General features: G+C 41.3%; 1 protein-coding gene across 1 annotated transcript in view; it reads right to left on the bottom strand.

The window, feature by feature from the left end:
- TULP4 (tubby like protein 4) overlaps window positions 1–19,273 on the bottom strand; it is a 219,632-nt gene extending 200,359 nt beyond the window's left edge. The window contains exons 1-2 of the mRNA XM_011952762.1: window positions 19,154–19,273; window positions 15,421–17,649 (exon numbers count right to left, since the gene is read on the bottom strand). Of these exons, the coding sequence (XP_011808152.1) occupies window positions 15,421–15,672 (252 nt within the window). The 5' untranslated portion in view covers window positions 15,673–17,649; window positions 19,154–19,273. The remainder of the gene's footprint in view (window positions 1–15,420; window positions 17,650–19,153) is intronic.
- Window positions 19,274–25,048: the final 5,775 nt, after the last annotated feature.

The following is a 25,048-nucleotide window of genomic DNA, read 5'->3' as shown; positions in this document are numbered from 1 at the left end:
TCTGACAAAGATGGTGCTTTCGAGATTTTTTTTTTCTTAATGTTAAGGTTCTGATTAATAAACCCTTCCTTAAACTCTAAAAATTTAACCAGCAAAGAAAGAATACAGCTAAAACATACAAATCTGGGTTTTGCCTTAAACATTGTTATAGGGATTATATAGTTGGAGGAAAAAGAAAGGTTGGAAGTGAGCTTGACTAGGAGGATAAAGAAAAGTCCCTAAGATAGAGACAATCTCCTCTGTATTTTAGTAGACCAAATCTAACTAGGCCAAGTGGAAAAAACAACACATGTCAGTAAGAATTCCCTAAAACAGCAACAATGAGGAAGAGAAACCAAATGGAGGTTGCCAGAAGGTACAATAAAAACACCCAGCAATAGAATCTTGGACAAAATGCACAGGCGTGTTTGTTTTGGAAGTTTGAAGTCAAGTTTGTGGGTGGACCCAACTGGAAACACTAAACTGTTGCACAGTACAAATTCTCATGTTTTTCCTTGTGGCACCCTTCCCACCCATCCTATACCAAATCCCAGAGAATTGACTGACTTCTAGACAAAAACCTCCTAGTAAAATACGATATGCACTGCCTAGTCCATTTCTGTGTTTCTGACTAAAAGCCTCGCTGTTGAAGGCCCAATAGGTTGCTCCATGCAGAGCTGAGGCACCAAGTCAGGCTTTGCTGGCTTGCAAGGAGGCAGGAAGATGAATGAACTGCGCAAGATGCAGTCCAGAATGCCTTACAGATTAGGTACATTAGTGCCCAGTGTCCTAGAATCCCAAACCTGTAACAGAACTAGGGCAAAAGTCCCTCCTCCCCACACAACGGGGACACCTCCCACCTGTACTAACCCCTCACCTGCCTCCTGCCTCACATTCCATTCCCACATTTAGCAACCATGAGGGCGCTCCTCTCTCCTGCTAAGCCAGATGAGATGTAAGTAGGCAATTCTCTCCACCAACATCAGGCACTGAAGGGTTATTCTCTGGGTTAGCCACAACTCATTTTGGGAATCTCAGGCACAGCAGAGATGGTGACAAGGATTCAAAACAAGAATGATGTTGTGAAAAGCCAAATACATAGAATCTAGAAGGTTCCTGAGTTCAATTTCGGCTCTGTCAATTAGCAGAGATGCCTTACTTTGGGTAAGCTGCTTAATGTCTCTGTACCTCACTTTCATCATCTAAAAAAATGACAATAACAGGTGCAAAGCTGCAGAGCTGATGTGAGGACTGAGTGAGCTATAGCACTTAGGATGGTGTCTGGTACACAGTAAATAATCAATATTAGCTCCTCCTCCTCCCTCCTCCTGCTCCTCCAAACTTTCATATAACTAGCTCTACCTCTTCCCCAGCCACGCGCGTGCGCACACACACACACACACACACACACACACACGCCAGCTCTCAGAATGCTGGCAATAGGAGTATATTCACAGGCATGTGACTGGAAGTTTCTTTTTGAAAGAAACTGAACCACTATGGAGAAAGCTGCTTGAATGCTGACCTTTGGCAGTCCCAAGAAAAGAGCTGGTTCTCCCCCAGATCATTATATAATACAATAAAGCTCACCAGCTAAACACCCCCTACATATACACACACAAAAGATGCCAAAGAGATTCACGGTGCACTACTTTTACGTTTGAATAAATATTCAAGGATCATTAGACATTTAAAGAAGACCTCAATTATAAAACATCTGGGTGGTGGTGAGGAGATTCACAGAGAACCACCCCTATACACACTCACACATACCTCTTTAAAAAGCCTCAAAAAATGCAGATCTAAATGCATGGAGAAAAAAAAAATTTGTTTAAAACCATAATTTGTATCCTCACAGAAGTATGAGAAAATACAGTGCCCATAAAATAAGAACTGGAGCAGCCAGCGGATTAGAACAAGATGAAGCACCCCTCAAATACTATATTTCTGATCCATATTTGATTTAAACCTGGGAGGCCATCTCAGCTCACTGCAAGCCCCGCCTCCCGGGTTTACGCCATTCCCCTGTCTCAGCCTCCCGAGTAGCTGGGACTACAGGCGCCCGCCACCTCGCCCGGCTAGTTTTTTTTTTTTTTTTTTAGTAGAGACGGGGTTTCACCGTGTTAGCCAGGATGGTCTCAATCTCCTGACCTCGTGATCCGCCTGTCTCGGCCTCCCAAAGCGCTGGGATTACAGGCTTGAGCCACCGTGCCCCGCCAATTAGATAATATATTTAAAGTCATGGCATTACTAAGTGATGGAGCTAGAATGTAAACTGAGTCTAGCTCCAGGGCCTGAGCTCTTAACTACTATGCTTCTAAAAACTCTGGAAATGTGAAGACAAAATTCTGAAGAAAACTACCTAAAAATCTGTACCCAGCCAAACTATCAAGTGTGAGAGTAGAATTAGGACATTTATAGAGATAAGAAAGTCTTATAATTTATGACTTACAAATACTTTCTTAGGAAGATACTGGAGATTATGTTCCAACAAAAAGGAGTTAGACCAAAAAAAAACACAAGATTCCAAAAACAAGACATAGAAGAAGTAGGGGGCAGAGAGAATTCCCAAGATGATGATTAAAAGGAAGTTCAGGAAATCACCTGGGCAGCAGGCCCACTGAGCAACCAATCCAGAGAGCAGAAGGATGACAAAGGACTCCCAGGTGGAGGTCTTCAGGAAAAAAACAAAAACAAAATAAAACAAAAAACTAAAGGAACTGATAAACCACCTAATCGGTCTGAATGCATGAAATTATACTGAAGAGGTAGGAAGGTTTTGCAATAAAGAAACTAAACCACTGGGGGGAAAATTTTTGTCATGAGGAGAAAAAAGTTAAATAATGAAGGAATACAATCATAGTACCCTACTTGGCTCATCTGGGAATAACAGTGACATAGTTTAAATAGTGTAAACACTGAATAATAACCAATATTTGTGATACAGTAATACTGGGATGATTAGATGGTAGGGCAAAGCTGGGTTGAGTGACTATGAAAGAAAGAGAGCTAAATCTCCACCTAACGAGATGGGAACGAAGTCAATAGACAAAATCCTAAAATTGATTCATCAAAAAAATAATAGTATGAGCCTTTGTTAAGTGGCCAGGACAATAGGTGGGGGGAGGGGGGAGACAGGAGTTAGAACATTGCTATTTTTCATTCTTAGCATTTACCAATATGTATAACTATTACCGTGATAAAAAATTAACTCACACTACTGAGCTTCGGTATAAAAATAGATAAGCCAGTTTAGGTGAAATGAGATTCTGACCTAAATAAAAAACAACAGTTCCATTTCTGCCTCTTTGCTAGAAAGGTTCCTTATTCAAAATAAGAATTCCTAAGACATTTAAAAGAAGAGCTGTTCCTTAGCCAGGAGCAGTGGCTCACGCCTGTAACCCCAGCACTTTGGGAGACTGAAGCGGGTGGATCATGAGGTCAGGAGATCGAGACATACTGGCTAACATGGTGAAAACCCGTCTCTACTAAAAACACAAAAAATTAGCCGGGCGTGGTGACAGGTGCCTGTAGTCCCAGCTACTCAGGAGGCTGAGGCAGGAGAATGGCATGAACCCAGGAGGCGGAGCTAGCAAGTGAGCCGAGATGGCACCACTGTACCACTCCAGCCTGGGACACAGAGCAAGACTCTGTCTCAAAAAAAAAAAAAAAAAAAAAGAGCTGTTCCTCAAATCCCTTCAGTCTACAATAATTGTCTACAATTAAGAGTTAGGCTCATGTGTACATTATCATAGTACCAAGGTGACTGATGTCTGTTACTTCTTTAAGACTATTATTTCCATAATTGATTAAGCATAGCCAGTGCTGTCAACTCTCAGTTATCCACACTGGTGAATAAATGCACTGAACTGAATGGTAATTTTTATACTCACATTTGATTTTTCAACAATTCTATTTCAATATGAGAGTCTTCTTACGGTCTTGGAATACGACCCAAACCAAAAGCACTGTCTTCTTTCACGCCACAAACATTTGTTACTATTGTTTATTATCATGACTATGTATGTCTGGTCCCACCTGCCCATCCAGCTTTGCCTTCCACTACTCTCCAACACTTCACCAAACTCTTCCATGTCCAAAACACACACCACAGTCATTCAAAACTCTGTTTAAGGGTGCCTTTTCCCTTCACCTTTTTGAAGCAGTGTCTTATAGATGGAAAAACACACAGACACAAATTCAAATCTCAGGCCTGCCATCATCTAGCTCTGCAGCCTCCGACAATTTCCTTAACATCTCAGAACCTCAGGTTCCTCAACTGTATAGCAGGGATATTAATACAAAGCCGTAGAGAGATGTTATGAGGGCTACACTAAATAATGGACATAACACACACACACACAAAGTATGGGATTATATATGGCAATTGTCATCAGGAAAGACAACATTATATCCATGCAAATGATATCCACCCTCTGACACACATGATAGGCGATCCATCTGGGCAGGAACAGTGCCTTTCTCATCACAGTAGAGCCAAAGCCCAACAGCATCGAGCCTAGAGCAGGCTCTCAAATATTTCCGGAACCAAAATGAACGTTAAGGTCCAGCTCATTCCCTGACTCCCCGTAGGAAGCTTCCCTGTCCACATTGGTCCACAGTGCTTCATCCTCTGACCTACTACAGCACTCTGCAGTACATCAGAATAGTATAACATCTTCCACCCATTTCTTCAGCCTTGGTCTAAAAAAAGAAGACAGACTTACTAGGACAATGAAGTTCACTATGGCTATATTCAGGAAATGTAAGAATATTTTTTAAATACCTAGTTGACTTCATTCACACACTGCTCCACCCTTCCAGTCCCACTATGCAGATCCTTTCTCTCAGTGTTCCCACTGAGGAAATCCTTAGTAATAAAGCCGGCAGATAAAAGTGGAACATCCATGAAATTCTAGTAAGTGCATTTTATCAGTTTAAACTCCTTTCCAGGGTAAAAAAACTAGGTAAGTTTCCACTATTCATTTTGCTCAATACAGTAAATTTACCTGCAAAAAGTACAGTTAAGTCCTCACTTAACTTCAGGGATAAGTTCTTAGAAGCTGAACTTTAAGCAAAAACAACCTGCATATGAAAACAATTTTACCTTAAGCTAACTGATATAAACAAGAGTAAATATCCTATGTATATACGACATACTACTAAGTGTCATTTCACTTCAAGCTGCAGTTTCCAAGAACTTACCAACAATATTGAGGACTTACTGTATAGAAAAGTCTGAGGGGTTGTGGTTTTGCAATTCATATCTCTAACATATGGTTTTGAAACCTGCCATGCAGATCCACTGAAGCCACAAACATTCAACGATGACGTAGCCCTGAGCTTCTCAGCCCCTATTACCAGCTACAGATGACCCCAAGGAGGGCTTTTATCCACCAACAATGCCCTCTCTGGGATTCAATGCACCTCTGGGAGTGGGGCAGCCCTCCTGTAATGGAATACCTAAAGGCACTACCTAGGAAGGAAACAAGGTAGATGTGGTCATCTAGCATGCTAAAATATGCTTACATAAACAGAAACGTTGCTTTACCAGAAGAGTTGCATAAAATGAGTCATTAATGCTGAGTCACTAATAAATTATCTCTAATTCAGGTCATGAAGGCATGATTATGTAACTTTTCAAACTTGACTACAACCACATGCTGAATACATTAAGCACAGAAACAGTCATATCTGAGCACTTGCATAAGTCAAATTATTAAGGCAGCACCCTAGTTTAACCATCTGCCATGGAAATTAATAAAAAGTGTATCATGCTCAGATGGATAAAATCCCCATTACAAACTACAAACATTTCACAGTATAGTCAAAAGGCACAAAGAACATCACTGCATGTCCAACAAGGGCAATTTTGTTCTAGGGCAGGAAAAAATGCATAGGTCCTTGTCCTTGTCAGCCAGGTTCCAACAGCATCTGACAAGGGAGTACAGTCACATGCTTAGGTTGGGGCTGGGGAACGAAGTGTCCTTCATCTCTCTCAGAAATGCTTCTCTGAAGCCAGAATGTGGCTTAATCTTCTTGCACGACTGAGAAAAGTACGAGTTAAATCCTAAGTATTTCTCAAGGCCCTGCTCAAAGATGATCTTCACCACACCATCTCTAGGAAGCCTCATTCTTCATTCTTTGAACAATTCAAAGCTTGCTTTCTCTTCCTAATGGAAATGCAAATAGAGGAAGGTGAAGTCCACACTTCACCCTCATGCTAGACTGTAGATTCCATGAGGTGTAAGCTGGGACTTCTCTTGCCCCCCACACGGTGGCAAGTACACACAGCACCCAGCACACAACAGAGATGCAGTAAATACCTGCTAATGCATGTGTTTTCAATCTAAACTGAGGAACAAAAATCAACAAACACTGTTTCTGGCCTCATGAGTCAGAACAGGAACTGAATTTCCAGGTACTAAGTGATATTGTAAGGACTGGAAAGTGATATACGTAAGTATATTACTTTAAGTACAAAGGGTATAGAGTACTTTACTATTTCATCACTTATACACCATTTTCACAGCCCTTCCAAAAACACACTGTCTCAGGTTCTACAACTCTGATAGAAGAGAATTATTATTTTCAATTTACTACTGACTTGAGTAAACTAATGACTTGAATGACTTGGACAGGTAAAGCTAGAACTTCTTGGAATCAAGATATGGAAAAACAGAAACAGAAAGGAAAAAAGAACAGGCCATCACTAAAGGAAATAAAAAAGCCCTCCATTACATCCACCATTATAATACCCTAGTTGGTCATCACAAATCTACTAAAAGTCACTTTCTATGTAGAATTTATAAGAGAGATAAAAGAGCTGCAGTGAGTTTTTGCTGGCTTTAATCCAAAATGAGTCAACTTTTCTCACTAAAACTGTTGTACAGATTAAGTACGTTAAATACTGTATAAAAGTTTTAAAATAAAATGGTTTTCTAATCTCTCCAAATGTTGAGAAAGTTGGTCATCACTATGCACAGTGAGGTGGACACAGAACCTGGCTTGCCAGTCCCCTGTGGCTCTGGGCCTTCTTCAGGAGAGGGTAAATCAGACAATGGTACTAGGAGGGTCTTTCACAGCAAGGGAGGCCATTCTTACAATCTAGAAATTCCCATCCTTTTTGGAATTAAGATGTGTCATACAGCATTTTTAGTAAAAAACAAAAGTACCTTAGAAATAAATTTTTATAATATTTTTAAACACTGAAAAAACTTACTATACATTGTTAAGTAGAGTCCTCCACAATGGGAAGATAGTAGAGCTTAAGTCAAGAGATTCATGAGGAAGTTTGTGCTAGGCATGGTGATGAAGGAAGACAAAAGTGAGCACGTTTCAGATATTATCTGGAAGTCAGACACAGTGGGAGGTCTTGCTAATAACAAGACTTCGGGACAAGGGAAGTGCAGGGAGATTCCTGAATTGTGAGCTGGACTGACTGACTGGTCTTGGGCCATCTACCAAAATGGGAAAACAGTGCATGGAACTGATCTGAGGGTTCAAGGGGCAGGGGGGGAATCAGTTCCGTCTGGGTGACCGATAGTCTGCGAGGCCTGATTGGTGTCCACTTTTGTATCTCATATATCAAGTTGGAGAATGAGGTTTGGAACTAGAAAGAGATGGCAGACAGAGAGAGATACCCGGAGTCATCAGCATGTAGGGAGATTTAAAGCCAACATAGAGAGGAAATACAGAAAAATATGCATGCCTGGTACCCGTTAACATTTAAAGATGAGGCAAAAAAGAAAAAAAAAAGAAAAAAGAAAAAAAGGCAGAGCCAGCAAAGAAAGGTGGAAAGCAGAGGCCAGAACAGTAAAAGGAAAACCAGGAGAGCCTCATGTTCCGGAAAGTGAGAGAAGACGTCTCAATTCTACTGATGGTACTGAGCAATTTGCAACTTTCTACTGAGGCAACAAGTGCAGTTTAAAAACAAAAACGAAACACCAAAAACCTATGAGTTTAGCAATGTGTGGTCAGTGAGAAGGAGATCATTTCAGCAGAATAAGGAAAGAAAGCACACTGAAGGGGGCCAAAAAGTTAAAGGAATTAAAAAAAAAAAAACTAATTGATATTCTAAACAATGAGAGGCGAGGAAGTTAAGAATGGCAGGGTACATTGATCTTCCAGTAAGTTTTACCAAACGAGGCAAGCAGATAACTATAATAAAGCATTATCAGTGCAACCAGAGAAGTCTGCTCAGTGTACAACAGGGACAAGGGGCAGGGTCAGACAAAGCATATCAGAGAAGATATATCCAATCCAAGAATTCAGGTGAGACCATTGCTGTAGTAGACATGTCCTTATAACAAAATTAATTCCAGCAACTACACATGACTGCCTGCTTATTCTTAAGTCAAAAAAATCCCGTTGGCCAGGCAAGGTGGCTCACGTCTGTAATCCCAGCACTTTGTGAGGCTGAGGCGGGTGGATCACCTGAGACCAGGAGTTTGAGACCAGCCTGGCCAACATGGCAAAACCACATTTCTACTAAAAATACAAAAATTAGCCAGGTGTGGCGGTGGGTGCCTGCAATCATAGCTACTTGGGAGGCTGAGGCAGAAAAATGGCTTGAATCTGAGAGGCGGAGGTTGCAGTGAGCCAAGATTATGCCACTGCACTCCAGCCTGGGCAACAAAGCGAGACTCCATCTCAAAAAAAAAAAAAAAAATCCTGTTAAATGACATACTAACCTTGATTAATTTGCACGACATCTACCATATCTGTAAGAAATTGTTTCATAGAATAAAAACATTCCCAAGTAATTACTTCCTGAAATAATCTTCATTATGGAACATAATTATTTTGCCTGACATACCTGCCCACCTGTTGGGGACTCTTTTAAAAGAAAAACTCATCTTTCTTGAATTACTGCTTCACAGTAAAAGGACAAATAATTCTAAAAAACCATCACTTCTCAGTCAGCCACGAAGAGTCTCCCTTGGAGTTTTAGTAGGTAAGCACACATCTATTCCTCTTCTATAATACTGCTATCAAAGGTTTCAAAAGAGATACTGGCAAAAGGATTAACCGTCCCCAAATGCCATAGAAAGTTGCTTTGGGAAAAGTTGGTTTGGTTGATCATTCACCTTTTGTGGTAGTGGTTCTTTTTTATGAAAGGTGCTTTCAGGATTGGGGGGGGGCACATATTTTGACCATCTGATTAGAACCATTAACATACTTAAAAAATATGAAGCCACTGACACAGGTTAAGAATTCCTTGCCTACATGTTTCACTCTGGCAAATATAGCTGATATCATTTTATCACAAATTTCTAACAACAGAATACACAATGTGAGAAAGGCAAACTAGTCTCAAAGACCAGACAAACATTTATCACAGTATTTAATTTCAGATTCAATTTATCTAACTGAATAAATTTATAACTGCCAAACTGTTAAGATTTGTTAAATACGTAATATAAAACAGATTTTACATACTAGCTGAGGGTGAAATTAATTATCTTTCATTCAGATTTCTTTCCTTTTTAATTCAGTTGTGAAATTAGCAGATGATTAGTTCTGACCCCTTCAATTTAGTTAGTTCCATGGCCAGAAATAAAATCTTGCAACGGTTCTTTCAGTAGTGTTCTTAAGGGATGGCCGGTGGGGACACAGGGTTTTTCTGCTTCTTGTGGTAGAAGGGAGTGAAGATAAGGTAACTAAGTATGGGCAGAGATGAGTTAAATGTCAGCCTTCCCAGAAATGAAAAAACAAATTAAATAAAACCCAAGGTTTCTTTTGATGATTTCCTTAAATGAAGATACAAGTTCACAACCCCTGATTCAGAATCCTTACAGACAAGTATTTTGAGTTCAGAAGTTTTTAAATCTTAGCAAAGTCCTACAAGGGGAGCTCCTGTCAATTATCTAATGTCACCCACAGGTCTGGGCAGCCTCCATAATAAAACACAGTATTTCTGCAGCTGAAGTGATGGAATAATAACAATCAGCAGCTTCACATCAGTCCAGGTCAGGTCTTGCCACTAAAACAATGACACAAAAACTCGCTGTTTTCAGAGCCCTTAGATTGAACAACCGTGAGCTGGGCACAGTGGCTCTCACCTATAATCCCAACACTTTGGGAGGCTGAGGTGGACGGATCACTTAAGTCCAGGAGTTTGAGACCAGCCTGGGCAACAGCAGAACCCTGTCTCTACAAAAAAAAAAAAATTTTGTAACTAGCTGAACATTGTGGCATATGTCTGTAGTCCCACCTACTTGGGAGGCTGAGGTGGGAGGATCACTCAAACCTGGGAGGCAGAGGCTGTGGTAAGTGGTGATCATGCCACTGCACTCTAGCCTGGGGAAGAGAGAGAAGCTCTGTCTCAAAAAATTAAAAAAAAAAAAAAGATTTAACAACTGAGGATAAGGGATTGAGGACTCGTATTTAACACAAGTTATAAGAAAATAAAAGTTTTAGGAAAATGTTAAACCCCTAGATTCAAGTTCTCCTCCATACAAGCTGCATGAATTTAGGCAGGTTATTTAACATCTTTAAAGCCTGAGTTTTCTTCCCTATAAAATGGAAATAATGATATCTTCCCATGAGTCTGCTGTGAACAACATGAGGTAAGATGCCTGAAACCACATCGGACCCTGGGCAGTAGGATGACCATCTCAGTTTGCCTAGGATTTTGCAGGTATTAACACCAACAGTCCCACATCCTGGGAAACCAGGAGAGTAGGTCACTCTAACTGGCAGGCATTCAGTAAATGGCACATATTCTTTTTTTTGCGGGGGGTGGGGGAGAGTAGAGACAGGGTCTCACTATGTTACCCAGGCTGGTCTTGAACTCCTAAGCTCAAGCAATCTCCCCATCTCAGCTTCCCAAAGTGCTGGGATTACAAGCATGAGCCCCCATGCCCAGCTAAATGGAACAGATTCTAGTATGAGGAACAGAAATTAACTAAACGTAAAAATGCATCAAAGTGAACAGTCAACCTACAAAATGGGAGAAAATTTTTGCAATCTACCCATCTGACACAGGGCTAATATCTAGAATCTACAAAGAACTTAAACAAATTTAAAAGAAAAAACAAACAACCCCATCAAAAAGTGGGCCAAGGATATGAACAGACACTTCTCAAAAGAAGACATTTATGCAGCCAACAGACACATGAAAAAATAAGCTTATTATCACTGGCCATCAGAGAAATGCACATCAAAACCACAATGAGATACCATCTCACACCAGTTAGAATGGCAATCATTAAAAAGTCAGGAAACAACAGGTGCTGGAGAGGATGTGGAGAAATAGGAACACTTTTACACTGTTGGTGGGAGTGTAAACTAGTTCAACCATTGTGGAAGACAGTGTGGCAATTCCTCAAGGATCTAGAACTAGAAATACCATTTGACCCAGCCATCCCATTACTGGGCATATACCCAAAATCATGCTACTATAAAGACACACGCACATGTATGTTTGCTGCGGCACTATTCACAATAGAAAGACTTGGAACCAACCCAAATGTCCATCAATGATAGACTGGATTAAGAAAATGTGCCACATATGCACCATGGAATACTATGCAGCCATAAAAAAGGATGAGTTCATGTCCTTTGCAGGGACATGGATAAAGCTGGAAACCATCATTCTAAGCAAACTATCACAAGGACAGAAAACCAAACACCGCATATTCTCATTCATAGGTGGGAACCGAACAACGAGAACACTTGGACACAGGGCAGGGAACATCACACACAAGGGCCTGTTATGGGGGTGGGGAGCAGCGGGAGGGATAGCATTAGAAGAAATACCTAATGTAAATGATGAGTTAATGGGTGCAGCAAATCAACATGGCACATGTATACCTATGTAACAAACCTGCATGTTGTGCACAGGTACCCTAGAACTTAAAGCATAATTTTTAAAAAAACAAAAAACAAAAAAAAGTAAAAATGCAATGTGGAAAAAATCACACAAAACAGTTTCAACAGTGAGACAGCCAGACCACTGTCCGTGAATTAGAATCCTCTCTTCTGTAGTAGGCAGAATTCTAAAACCGCACCCTCTGGTATGCACACCCAGTGTAATCCCCTCCCCAGGAGTGGAGGTGAGCGTGGTCAGCTCAGGGGTGCCATTTTTCAGACACAGAAAGTCAGAAAGATTTGAAGTTACAGCAGATGCTCTCCTTCTGGCCTTGAAGAAGCAAACTGCATGCTGTGGAGAGGGTCACATGGCTGGGACTAGTTAGGGCCTCTAAGACCCCAAGACCTCAGTCCTACAACCACAAGGAACTGATTTCTACCAACAAACTGAATGAGCTTGGAAGAGGGCCCTGAGCCTCAGAGGAGCTAGCAGTCCTGGCTGGTACCACGTTTCCCAGCCTGGGAGACCTAAGTAGAGGCCCCAGACGTACCATAACAGGGCTTCAGAACTACAGAACTGTGAGACTAGAAATGGGTAACGTTTTAAGCCACGAAGTCTGGGGTAATTTGTTACACAAGAACAAGAAAAAATATTTTTAAGAGTATCCACTACAAAGGTGGATGTGTGTGGGGGAGGGAGTGGGGGGTGGAGGGGATAATGTGTGCATGCCTGTATGTATATGCCCAATATATTATTTGCAAAACATAATTTCTTGGCCGGGCGCGGTGGCTCAAGCCTGTAATCCCAGCACTTTGGGAGGCCGAGACGGGCGGATCACGAGGTCAGGAGATCGAGACCATCCTGGCTAACACGGTGAAACCCCGTCTCTACTAAAAAATACAAAAAACTAGCCGGGCGAGGTGGCGGGCGCCTGTAGTCCCAGCTACTCGGGAGGCTGAGGCAGGAGAATGGCGTAAACCCGGGAGGCGGAGCTTGCAGTGAGCCGAGATCCGGCCACTGCACTCCAGCCTGGGTGACAGAGTGAGACTCCATTTCAAAAAAAAAAAAACATAATTTCTTGCATAAAACCACTGTTTTTTAATGGAAAAAGTTCAAATTCAAAAGAAGCTTCTTAATAAATTAAACTCGGTGGAAAAATCAATCTCAAATTACTCTTGGCCTTACAACTAAAACTTTCATGCATTGATGATGAGGTGTAAATAGTACAACCACTTTGGAAAACAGACAATTTCTACTAAACCTAAACACATGCAACACTATGATTTAGAAATTCCACCTTCTGAATGCACAGGTCCATACAAAGACACGCACGTAAACGTTCACAGCAGCATTAGTCATAACAGCCAAAAACTGGAAGCAATCCAAATACCCAGGAACAGGAAAAGAAAAACACCAGGTATCTTCCTTCAGTGGAAATTCACATCAATTAAAAAGCACAAACTAATAATATACACAACAGGGATGAATCTCACAGATATCATGTTGAGTGAAAGAAGCCAGACACAGAGAGTATGTAATGAAGGATTCCACTTCCATTAAGCAGTGACAGAAGTCAGAATGTGAGTTACTTCTCAGGAGGGGTGTGCTAGGATCTGAATGCTTCCATTCCCACAAAATTCAATGTTGAAACCTAATCCCCATGTGGTGGTATCAAGAGGTGGGGCCTTTGGGAGGTGATCAGGTCTTGAGGGCTCTCCCCTCATAAATGGGATTCCTACCCTTATAAAATAGGCCCCAGGAAGCTCCCTTGCCCCTTCCACCACGTGAGGACACAGGAACAAGGTGCCATTTATGGAGAAGAGAGCCCTCACCAGACACTGAACCTGCTGACGTCTTGATCTTGGACTTCCCAGTCTTCAGAACTGTGAGCAATAAATCTCTGTTGTTTATAGATTACCAAGTCTAAGATATTTTGATTTAGCGGCAGGAATGGATTAAGACAGAATGTAAAATCTGGAAAGGAGCACCAAATACCTGTAACTGGTGCTGGAAATGCTATATATTTCGGTCTTGTTGGCACTTAATGGGTGACTGCATATAAAAATAATCATTGAAAGTTAAGTTTAGTATACTCTACTGAATGTTTATATTGCTATGATCTGAATGTTTGTGTGCCCCCAAAATTCGTATGGTGAATCTCCCTAGGTGATGGTAGTAAGAGGTAGGGTCTTGACAGGAGGTGATTAAGTCACGAGAATGGAGCCCTCATATATGGGATTAGTGGCCTCATAAAAGAGGCCTCAGAGAGCCTCTCATCCTCTTTACACCAAGAAGAAATCAAAAACCGTACCATACTAGCCCCCTGATCTTGGGACTTTCAGCCTCCCAAACTGTGAGAAATAAATTTCTACTGTTTATAAGCCACCTTGTCTATATACTGTTATAGTAGCACAAATGGATTAAGACCTATACTTGAAAAATATTCCTGCTCCTTTACAATAGCTATTTAATAACCATTTAATGACATTTTAAGATGCCTGAAATAGTCTTGGATTCCTCATTTTAAAAATACTCAAGCAGGCCGGGCGCGGTGGCTCAAGCCTGTAATCCCAGCACTTTGGGAGGCCGAGACGGGCGGATCACGAGGTCAGGAGATCGAGACCATCCTGGCTAACCCGGTGAAACCCCGTCTCTACTAAAAAAATACAAAAAACTAGCCGGGCGAGGTGGCGGGCGCCTGTAGTCCCAGCTACTCCGGAGGCTGAGGCAGGAGAATGGCGTGAACCTGGGAGGCGGAGCTTGCAGTGAGCTGAGATCCGGCCACTGCACTCCAGCCTGGGCGACAGAGCGAGACTCCGTCTCAAAAAAAAAAAAAAAAATTCTCAAGCTAGTGAAGAGCAAAACATGAATATTGTGAAGGTGCTATACAAGCATAACTTTGCAAGAAATTATCACTCACGCTCTTCTTTAAAACACAATGCCTAACACTTAAGTATTGCTCAATAAAAGCTGGTTGCATGAATTTCATAGATAATCCCACTACTTATATTTTAGAAGCCCAGAGGAATCTATATGTACAAATACATGGCATAATAGCCTGAATATAATATACCCTATACATGTGAAAAACTATGGTTCTTGTCCATTAACTACTTCTTTACCTCCAAGTACAAAAAAATACAAGCCAAGTGTCAAGCCATCACCAAAGAAACGTAGACGTTAACTGTGCAAGGTAAAGGCAGCACCACTTTCATTTTTCACACTGTCAGTGTGACATCAGGGGTGGGGTTAACTCTTTGCCATGCAGACTTGGAGCATGAGAAGTTGGTTAGGATCATCTAATTTAACCCCACACCGTGGTCAGAAAGCGCCCTGGCCTTCCTATTGCTGGGCGTCTTCCCACTGCCTGGACCCTCTGAGAGAGTGCAGGGGGAAGACAGCAGGGGTGCCAGGGACAACTGACCCACTTGGGGAGAGGCAGCCTACTGTGAACTGTGTCCACCTTAGCATCTTTTCTGCCAGAGCATAAGAGACAGAACTCACAGCATGGAAAGTCTCACTTAGCAGCAAGTCTATGAAACTGAAATGAAGGAAGTTTCAAGTCCACAAGGGGCTCAAAAACACCACTGGAAGTGACCAAAAAGTGAAACAAAACCACAGCTCACCTCGCTATTGTGGCCCCGGAGGTTGAAATTTATCCTCTGTGGAGTACTCCTGTCCCTGCGACAGTGGCTAGAGGTGAAAGTCACCCCAACCACTCCTCGCCCATTGCCCGTGGCCAGCCAGCCCTCCTCGTAGTAGCGCCTCCTGCACACAGGCTTCTCCTTCTCACTCTTGGGGACACGCCCCTTCCAGGACAGGCACAGGATGTTGGAGTCACTGCAAAGCACAGGCCCATGTTCCACCGCTGCATACATACTTTCTTCAATGAATTGTTTTACTTAAAAAGTAATGCTAATGCTGTGAAATTTAAATCAATTTCTTTCATTGGTGTATTTGTTTTTGTGGTTGGTTTGCGTTGAGCTTTTCCCCCTTTAATTAAGACTGACCTGAATCTAATTAGAAGGTCAGTATTTTATAAAGATCCACCGAATGCATAGTGAAAAAATTCCTCTATAAAAGATGATGGCAGTCTTCTAAGAAAAGGTAATGCTTAAAAAAAATGGGGTCCATTTTTATTTTCAAGTTCTCAGAGGAAGAACGTGCTGATCCTTTGGAGAAAGAGCATCATTAATTAAGTGGTGAACAAGAAACGGTTTTCTTCTTTTTACTCCACTTGGTTATTCTCATTCAGCCTGAGATTCCAGTTTAGTGTAATGATTCCAGAGACAACGGGTTGCAAATACATAGATTTCAAGTAACTTAAGGCTTTAAGAATCCCTCTAGCTCGAATTTTTCTCTTCAAAAGTTCGGATGCAGAGACAGAACACACAGGATCATCTTCCTTCTGAAGCCACCCTCTAGCATGTTTTCTGAACTAGACAAATTTCTGCTGCTAAAGCTGAAAAAGATTGCATAAAGGGAAAAAAAGGCACACAAACCGTGCAAAACAGACCAGAGTTTGTGCAGACAAGAGTCCAAATTTTAGGAAGAAAAACAGACTCTCCCCCTGTTGTTTCAGAACCAGAAACTTTCCACCTCAAAGCTTGGCCCTGTGTCCCCGGGGAACGCAGGGCTCCATCGGACTACTCCTCCACCAGCCGGCACACCCCTCAGTGCCATAGAGGCTAGAAAGAAGACCCCCTCACTCAAGAGGCAGAATGTTCCAGTGCTCTTACAGTGGTCCCAGTGTTTGCCTTGGGTGAGTCTTAAATCCTCTTGCTGACAAAACAGAGCCACGCTACAAGATTTTGTTTCTTTTGCCCGTCTCCCTTCTCGCTCCCCCAGTTAGCACTCCCCTTTTCTGCTCCTCCCCTTTTCTGCTCCTAAAGATCTTTTTCCATCTTGATGAAAAAAGCTAATCTTAGAATTAAGTCCATCAGATAATCTTCTCATACGCAAGTATTCTTGGATTTGACAGGGAAGATAATCCCTTAAAACAAAGGCAGAAGCCAGAGTCAGATTCCCTCAACTGTCTCCCTAGAGAGTGATCGTGTTTTGCTGATGGGTGCTTTCCTGTTCACATTCAGAGACTGTCTCCAAACACCACACCGCTTGTCCAAAAAAAGAAAGCTTTGCTTGGATTTTCCTTGATATTTATTTTGTAAATATTGGTTTCAACTGCTATTTTACAATATTATCCTATAGATGCAGGAAAAGAAAGGGAGAAATAATAAATTAAAATTTCTCAAATACAGTTAATTAAAATAGGCAAAGGAATCAGTTCATTATTCAAACTTGTCCCATCATACTTGAACTTGCTTTCCTAGCCATAACCACAGTAGGAGTTACTTTTCAGTCCAGAATTTTAATCCATCCAAATCACCAAACCCACTGAAAAATAAAGTGCAACAAGCACTGTGTGAGCCGCTGCAATGTTTGAAGTCACACTTCTTTCTCAGTCACCTTCGCACTTAGTTCCTTCTTTAAACTGGAAGGTATTTTTGTGGCTTAATCTGTGCAAATTTTTTTTTCTTCTTTTTGCAGACTTTCTTTACCCGTGCAGACCATACGGAAAATTGGCCATTAGTGATGTATTTTTCTCCCCGGGCTCCTGAGCCCAGTGGTGTCAAGTTGCTCCATCTGATTCTTAAATTAATTTTCATCAGTTGTAAAACTCTCAAGTGTGCACAAGAATGAGCCTGTCTTCCCGTGTGAATGTGTAAGTACAGAAAGAAGGTTTTAAATGCACATAGACACACACTCTTCAACTGCCATACGAAGCGTCTGTTTCCCCAGTCATTTCAGGAACCATCAGATTATTCACGGCTGGAAGGCCCTGGAGTCTTACAAATCTGTTAAAATAAAAAAAAAAAAAAAGATATAAAATAAAAAAAACTTTAAAACACTGAAAAATAAAAGTTTGAGAATATTGCTGAAACTGAAATGAGAGACCCATCTTTACACTTATATCAAATGGAGCTACTGACTGCACTGAATGGCAAAATCCAATAGTGAAAGGATACACCTCACCAGCTTCAAGACAACACATAATACATGAGAGCTCTGCCAGCCACGGATCGTTGTATTCAATTTGTCAGCAGCTGGGCATATCTGAATGAAATCATAGCTGCCATTCTCCCACACCGAACTGTCCTTTCTAAGACTCTAAACTCTGAATGTGAGGCTCTATCCCTCCAGAGATCATGGTCACTGCTTCAGCAGGCATCCTCAAAAAGGAGACTGAAATGACTCAGGCAAGTTATCTGGATTGATTTTTTCACGATTAATAAAATATTAAACTGCTTCAAGACACAAAGCAGTAAGGGCCTTTAAAACTCATCCGTCCCTGATGGCTGGCAGGTCTCAGAGCAAAGCACAGTTGTTTTCTAAGCTTTTAAGTGGCCTATCAGCAATAAAGTTCTAGAGAATCTATCTCTAGCAAATCCATTCTATTTTCTTCCTACTGCCTGAAGTCCAGGCCACATCACATCCTCTACAAACACTAGAACACTCTGTCCCTAACTTACTCATCCCCTGCAACCACCATCCTTCCAGAAGGCAGAGTGGCCTTTCTGAAATTCAGGAGACTCTCTCAGTCCCCTGGAGCTAGCTGCAGCAGCCCAGCCCCACCCCAAAGGACCTGGACGCTGGAAGGGAAGGGGAGGGCCCAGGTGTTGGCATTTCTAACAAGCTCCCAAGAGACGCTAATGCTGCTGGTCAGGGAACCAGGCTTTGAGAACTACTGGCCTGTAGCATCAAGTCCCAGCAAAACATCCTACTTTCATCATAATACTAAAACATAATTTGCCTTCTTCTGTGTTCACATTTGTATCTATGGTGCAAAATCAACAGTGGGTCAGACTGCGAGCTCTTTAACACTCATCAAGGTAGAGGTATCAACTGCACCAGTAATCACAGATTAAAAAAAAAGAAAATGCCAGCCTCGAGTACACGGCTTTTAACATCCTTGTGTCCCAAACTAGTAGGTACACAGTAGTCCACATACTTCTGTGGACTACTGAGGCACCATGGTAGTCCCAGGAAAAAGCATGTATTATACAGTTTAAGTTGCTAAATGAACTGCTTGTTTTTTTCATGGAATACCATGTGATATGGTTTGAATGTTTGGCCCCTCCAAATCTCATGTTGAAACGTAACCCCCAGTGTTAGAGGTGGGGCCTGGTGGGAGGTGTTTGGATCATGAGGGCAGTCCCTCATGAATGTCTTGGTGTGATTTTCTGATAGTGAGTGAACTCTCAAGATATCTGGTTGTTTAAAAGAACGTAGCACCAGGAGTTCGAGACCAGCCTGGCCAACATGGTGAAACCCTGTCTCTAATAAAAATATAAAAATTACCCGAGCATGGTGGTGGGCACTGGTAATCCCAGCTACTCGGGAGGCTGAGGCAGGAGAATCGCTTGAAACTGGAAGGCAGAGGTTGTGGTGAGCCAAGATCGCACCACAGTATTCCAGCCTGGGCGAAAGTGCAAAACTCCATCTCAAAAAAAATAAAAAATAAAAAATAAAAAAAGAGTGTAGCACCTCCCACCTCTCTTGCTGCTCCGGCTCTAGCCATGTGACACACTAGTTCCTTATCATCTTCTGCCATGTTTGTAAGCTTCCTGAGGCCTCACCAGAAGCAAATGCCAGCACCATGCTTCCTGTAAAGCCTGCAGAGCCCTGAGCCAATTAAAACAATTTTCTTTATAAATTACCCAGTCTCAGGTATTCCTTATAGTAATGCAAATGGGCTACTACACCAAGTTTACTAAAAAGAATGAATGACAAATTATGGTTGTTCCAGCTTGGATATTTGGCAGATATTGTCTTGAACATGAACAAAGTAAGCCTGCCACTTTAAGGAAAACAACTGACAGGATTTGTTGTCAAAAATAAAAACTGAGCTTTCAAGTTAAATTTAGACTGTTGCGAAAACCAGCACTCATCACGATCGATGAGCTTGCTAGCTCCCCATGTAACTGGGGGTGATGTTAATAAATGTGAATTTTTTATTTTTTATCCCATATTTCACTGTATATCAATATTTGGAAGACTCACATACTTGGTAAACCAATATTTTCCAAATGACCAATGAAGATGATAGAAATTATACTTGAGTAAAAGATCCATTCAAGGTGCAAGACTTTGGGAGGCTGAGGCAGTGGTATCACCTGAGGTTAGGAGTTGGAGACCAGGCTGGCCAACATGGTGAAACGCCATCTCTACTAAAAATACAAAAATTAGCTGGGTGTGGTGGCAGGTGCCTGTAGTCCCAGCTACTCGGGAAGCTGAGGCAGGAGAATCAATTGAACCCAGGAGGTGGAGGCTGCAGTGAACCGAGATTGCATCACTGCACTCTAGATTGGGTGACAGTGAGACTCCACCTCAAAAATGAAAACAAAAACAACAACAACAAAAGGTACAAGGAAGACAAATGAATTTTAGTGTAACCAAGGATGAAAGATTCACTGATAGAATAGTTGCAATATAGAATTTGCATGACAGATAGAATTTGTATGATACATAGAATTTGCATGATAGATATAGAATTTGCATGATAGATCAGTTGCAATATAGAATTCATTCAAATTCTATATTGCAACTAATCTTTGAGAAGCTACCACTTGTTGAATTTGAGTGTGGTTATCAAAGAAAAATATCCATGATTATCGGAAGACTATGAAAATCCTTTCTTTTCCAATTATATGTGTGTGAGGCTGAATTTTCTTCATATACTTCAATAAAAATGACATATTGCAACAGATTAAATGCAGAAGCAAATACGAGAACCTAGCCATCTTTAAGTAAGCCAGACATCAAATATTGCTGCCAAAATATAAAACAATACACTCTTATTATTAAATGTTTTAGTTTTAGGAAAGGCAGTTGTCTTCATAAAAATATATAACTTATAACATTTAATGGGTTTACATTTTGTAATAAATTAGGGAATATTTTTTAATTTATCAGCAGTAGCTAGGAGCACAGGTGCACACCACCACAACCAGTTAACTTTTGTGTTGTGTGTAGAGACAGGGTTTCGCCATGTTAGCCAGGTTGGTCTCAAACTCCGAGGCTCAACTGATCCATCCCTGCTCAGCCTCCCGAAGTAGCTGGGATTACAGGTGTCAGCCACTGCACCCACCAGTTTTAATTTCTAATATGGTAAATATCAACATATAACCACAAAAACAAGTTTCTTTGGACCTTCAATAATTCTTATGAATATAAAGGAGCCCTGAAACCCAAAAGTTCAACAATAACAGACATATACTAACTCTCTAAAATGTAAATCTATCTATGTATCTATCTATCTTTATTTCTTTCTTTCGAGAAGTGGTCTCACTCTCACCCAGGCTGGAGTGCAGCAGCGCAATCTTGGCTTACTGCAACCTCTGTTGAACTAGGCTTAAGCAATCCTTCCACCTCAGCCTCTTGAGGAGCTGGGACTACAGGTGCACACCACCATGCCTGGCTAACTTTTTTTTATTTTTTGAAGAGACAGGGTTTTCCAGTGTTGCCCAGGTTAGTCTCGAAAACTCCTGGGCACAAGTGATCTGCATACCTCAGCCTCCCAAAGTACTCGGATTAAAGGCATGAGCTACTGTGCCCAGCCAAATGTAAATCTTAAATAACTATTATATTAAGGTATATAGGATAAATTTCCACAGTAAAAGCACAGTGTTTCATTTTATATATACCGTTAAGGTTTTTAACCAAACTTTAAAAATATATTTAAAATCATAAAATGCCATACATGCTAGACAAATATGGCAGTTTTTTTTTTAAATGCCACTTTATGATGACTCAAAATGCATAATGGACACAAAAATTTAACAACAAAAAAGAACAATCATAGCATCCGAATTACTGAAAGGCTGGTGCCAATTTTATCAATACCATTAACAAAAATAAGTGGTGTTGGACATTTCGCTTCCCTTCTTTCTGCCTTATTTGCTCATAAAGATGAGAAAACGAGAATGGTAACTAAACTGATTAAGTTTCCAAGGAATGATAAGAGTATTGTCAAATCAACACTAGTAAGGGGGGTGGGTATAAAACGATTAAAAAGGAACTATCAATTTGAAAGCAAAAACTTGAATTTTTGCATGCGAAAAACTTGATACGTGTATGCCAATGTTCACAGTAGCATGATTCACAGTAGCCAAAAGGTGAAACCAACATAAATGACTTTGTTTTTTTTGAGACAGGGTTTCCCTCTGTCTTTCAGGCTGGAGTGCAGTGACGTGATTACAACTCACTGCAGCCTTGAACTCCTAGGCTCAAGCTATCCTCCCACCTCAGCCTCCCAAACAGCTGGGACTACAGGTGCATGCCACCAGGCTCAGTTAATTTTTTTTTTTTAATTTTTGGTACAGACAGGGTCTTATTATATTGCCCAGGCTGGTCTCGAACTCCTGGGCTCAAGCTATCCTCTCACCTCAGCTTCCCAAACAGCTGGGACTACAGGTGCATGCCACCAGGCTCAGCTAAATTTTTTTTTTAAATTTTTGTTTGTTTGTTTGTTTGTTTTGGTATAGACAGGGTCTTATTATATTGCCCAGGCTGGTCTCGAACTCCTGAACTCAAGCTATCCTCCCATCTCAGCCTCCCAAAGGGCTGGAATTACAGGTGTGAGCCACCACATCCAGCAACAACCCAAATGTCCACCGATGGAGGAACGGGTAAACAAAATGTAGTATATGTATGTACACACACACACACACACACACACACACACACACACACACACACGGAAATATCATTCAGCCTTAAAAAGGAGAGTAATTCTGATACTTGCTACCAAATGGATGAACTCTGAGGACATTATGGTAGGTGAAATAAGCCAGTCACAAAAAGACCAATACTGTATGACTCTAGTGATTCTAGAGACCAAGAGTAGATAGTAGTAGCATTCATGGAAACAGTAAGTAGAAGGGTGGGTACCAGGGGCTGAGGGGAGGGGAAATGAAGAGTTAGTGTTTAATGGGTATAGAGTTTTAGTTCTCTAAGATGAAAAGAGTTCTGGAGTCAAATGGTTGCAAAATAACGTGAATGTACTTTAATGCCACTGAACTGCACACTTTAAAAAACGGTAAAAATGGGCTGGGCGCAGTGGCTCACACCCATAATCCCAACACACTGGAAGGCTGAGGCAGGAGGATGGCTTGAACCCAGGAGTTTGAGACCAGCCTGGACAATTTAGCAAGACCCTGTCATTACAAAAAATTAAAAAATTAGCCAGACACAGAGGTGCCACCTGCAGTCCCAGCTACTTGGAAGGCTGAGGTGGAAGGATTGCTTGAGCCCGGGTACTCAAGGCTGCAGTGAGCCATGATCACAACATTGTACTTCAGCCTGGGTGACAGAGTGAGACCACATCTCAAAAAAAGAGTAAAATTGGTAAATTTAATGGTATATATATTTCCCCTCAATTTAAAAAATGAGGTAAGTTGGTTAAAAAGCAACTATTCCTATAAAGTCTTTCAATAACAGATTGAAAGTAAATATGACTCAGCTTGTCATCGTGATGTTTTTTACCCTGAACACGGTAACACAGGCCCAAGGGCAATCCTGGGTGTTTTCATTAAGAATAAACAATGCTGACCTCCACAGACTGGCCCAAACCTGTTTCTAATAATTACAGCTTATTTTCAGAACATTCCTGTAAATCAGTACAAAACCCACACCTGCTTTGAGGATATTAGAATCTTAAACCAAAGAATACACGTGTCTAATTGAATTAATGACCTGCTAGGGTTCTAGATGCCAGTAATGAAACACATCAGATGCTTCCCACTCTAGCTTCCATACGATCCAGTTCTAATGGCAAAGGAGGCGCCCGAGAACTTGCTTGGAAAGTTCTACTTAGGGACAGGATGGTGTATCAGGTATGTTAGACACCCATGGATTAATCAACCAATAAATCCTCATTAAACAGCTATTAATATTATTAATATTATACACAAGGCCCCTGTGCTGTGTTCTCTCCCTCTCTTGTCCCCAGTTAGATATTCTACTTTCTAACTTGAGTTATTTTCACTACAGTCTATTTTGTGTTATCTGATTCCTATTTTCCACCAACACAGATAAAATTCACCATTGGGAGTGGAGAGGTAGAAAAGCATTTTTGGTTTGTTTTGTTTTTTAAATCGTTTGAATTAATGGTAGAGACTGGAGATCTCTACTTACACGATTTTTTTTTTTCCACTTACACGATTTTGACAGAAATATATTCATTACAAGTTGCAAGAATGCAACCACTCTGGAAAATAGTTTGGCATTACTAGTATTATTGAAGATGTGAATACCCTGCAAACAGCATTCCCACTCCTGAGTGTGCACCAGACACATTCCCTGTGAGTGCTCAAGGGAAGGCAGATACAAGGTATTCACATACAAAGTATTCACAGCAGCAGGGTTTACATGAGCTCCAAACTGAAAACAACACAAATGGGTCAAATGTGGTGTATTTAAAGAACAAAATTCTATATAACAATGTAAATGAACACTACACAGAACGAAACAGGTGAATTTCATAAACACAATATTAAGTAAAAGAATCTTATGGACCAGGTATGGTGGTTCACACCTGTAATTCCAGCACTTTGGGAGGCTGAAGCAGGAGGGATCACTTGAGCCCAGGAGTTTGAGACTTGGGAGGCTGAAGCAGGAGGGATCACTTGAGCCCAGAAATTTGAGACTAGCCTGGGCAACACAGTGAAACCCTGTCTCTCCAAAATGAAAAACAAAAAAAATTAGTTGAGTACAGTGGCATGCACCTGTAGTCCCAGCTACTAGGAGGCCGAAGTGGGAGGATCACTTGAGTCTAGTAGATTGAGGCTTACCACTGCACGCCATCGTGGGCAGCAGAGATCCTGAAGAAGAAAAAAACAATCAAGGAAAGAAAGAGGCAAGCAGAGGGGAGGGAAGGGAGGGAAGGAAGGGAGGGGAGGGGAGGAGAGAAGGGGAGGGGAGAAGAACAGGGGAAGGGGAGGGGAGGAATAAAGGGAAAGGGAAGGGAAAAGACCCCATCTTTACAAAAAATAAAAAAAATTAGCCAGACATGCGGGTACACACCTGCAGTCCCAGCTACTCTGAAGGCTGAGGTGGGAGGATTGCTTGAGCCCAGGAAATTGAGGCTGCAGTGAGCTATGAGGAAAAGGGAAGATAAAAAGGAATGGGAAAAGAAAAGGAAAGGAAAGAAAAAAAAAATAAGAAAAGGAAAGGAAAAAGAGAAAAAAGGAAGGA

Source organism: Colobus angolensis, unplaced genomic scaffold (assembly GCF_000951035.1).
Source record: "Colobus angolensis palliatus isolate OR3802 unplaced genomic scaffold, Cang.pa_1.0 Scaffold35, whole genome shotgun sequence".
In the NCBI taxonomy this organism is placed as follows: Eukaryota; Metazoa; Chordata; class Mammalia; order Primates; family Cercopithecidae; genus Colobus; species Colobus angolensis.
Note: the sequence above shows the minus strand (reverse complement) of the source record. Positions and strands in the feature narration are given on the sequence as shown.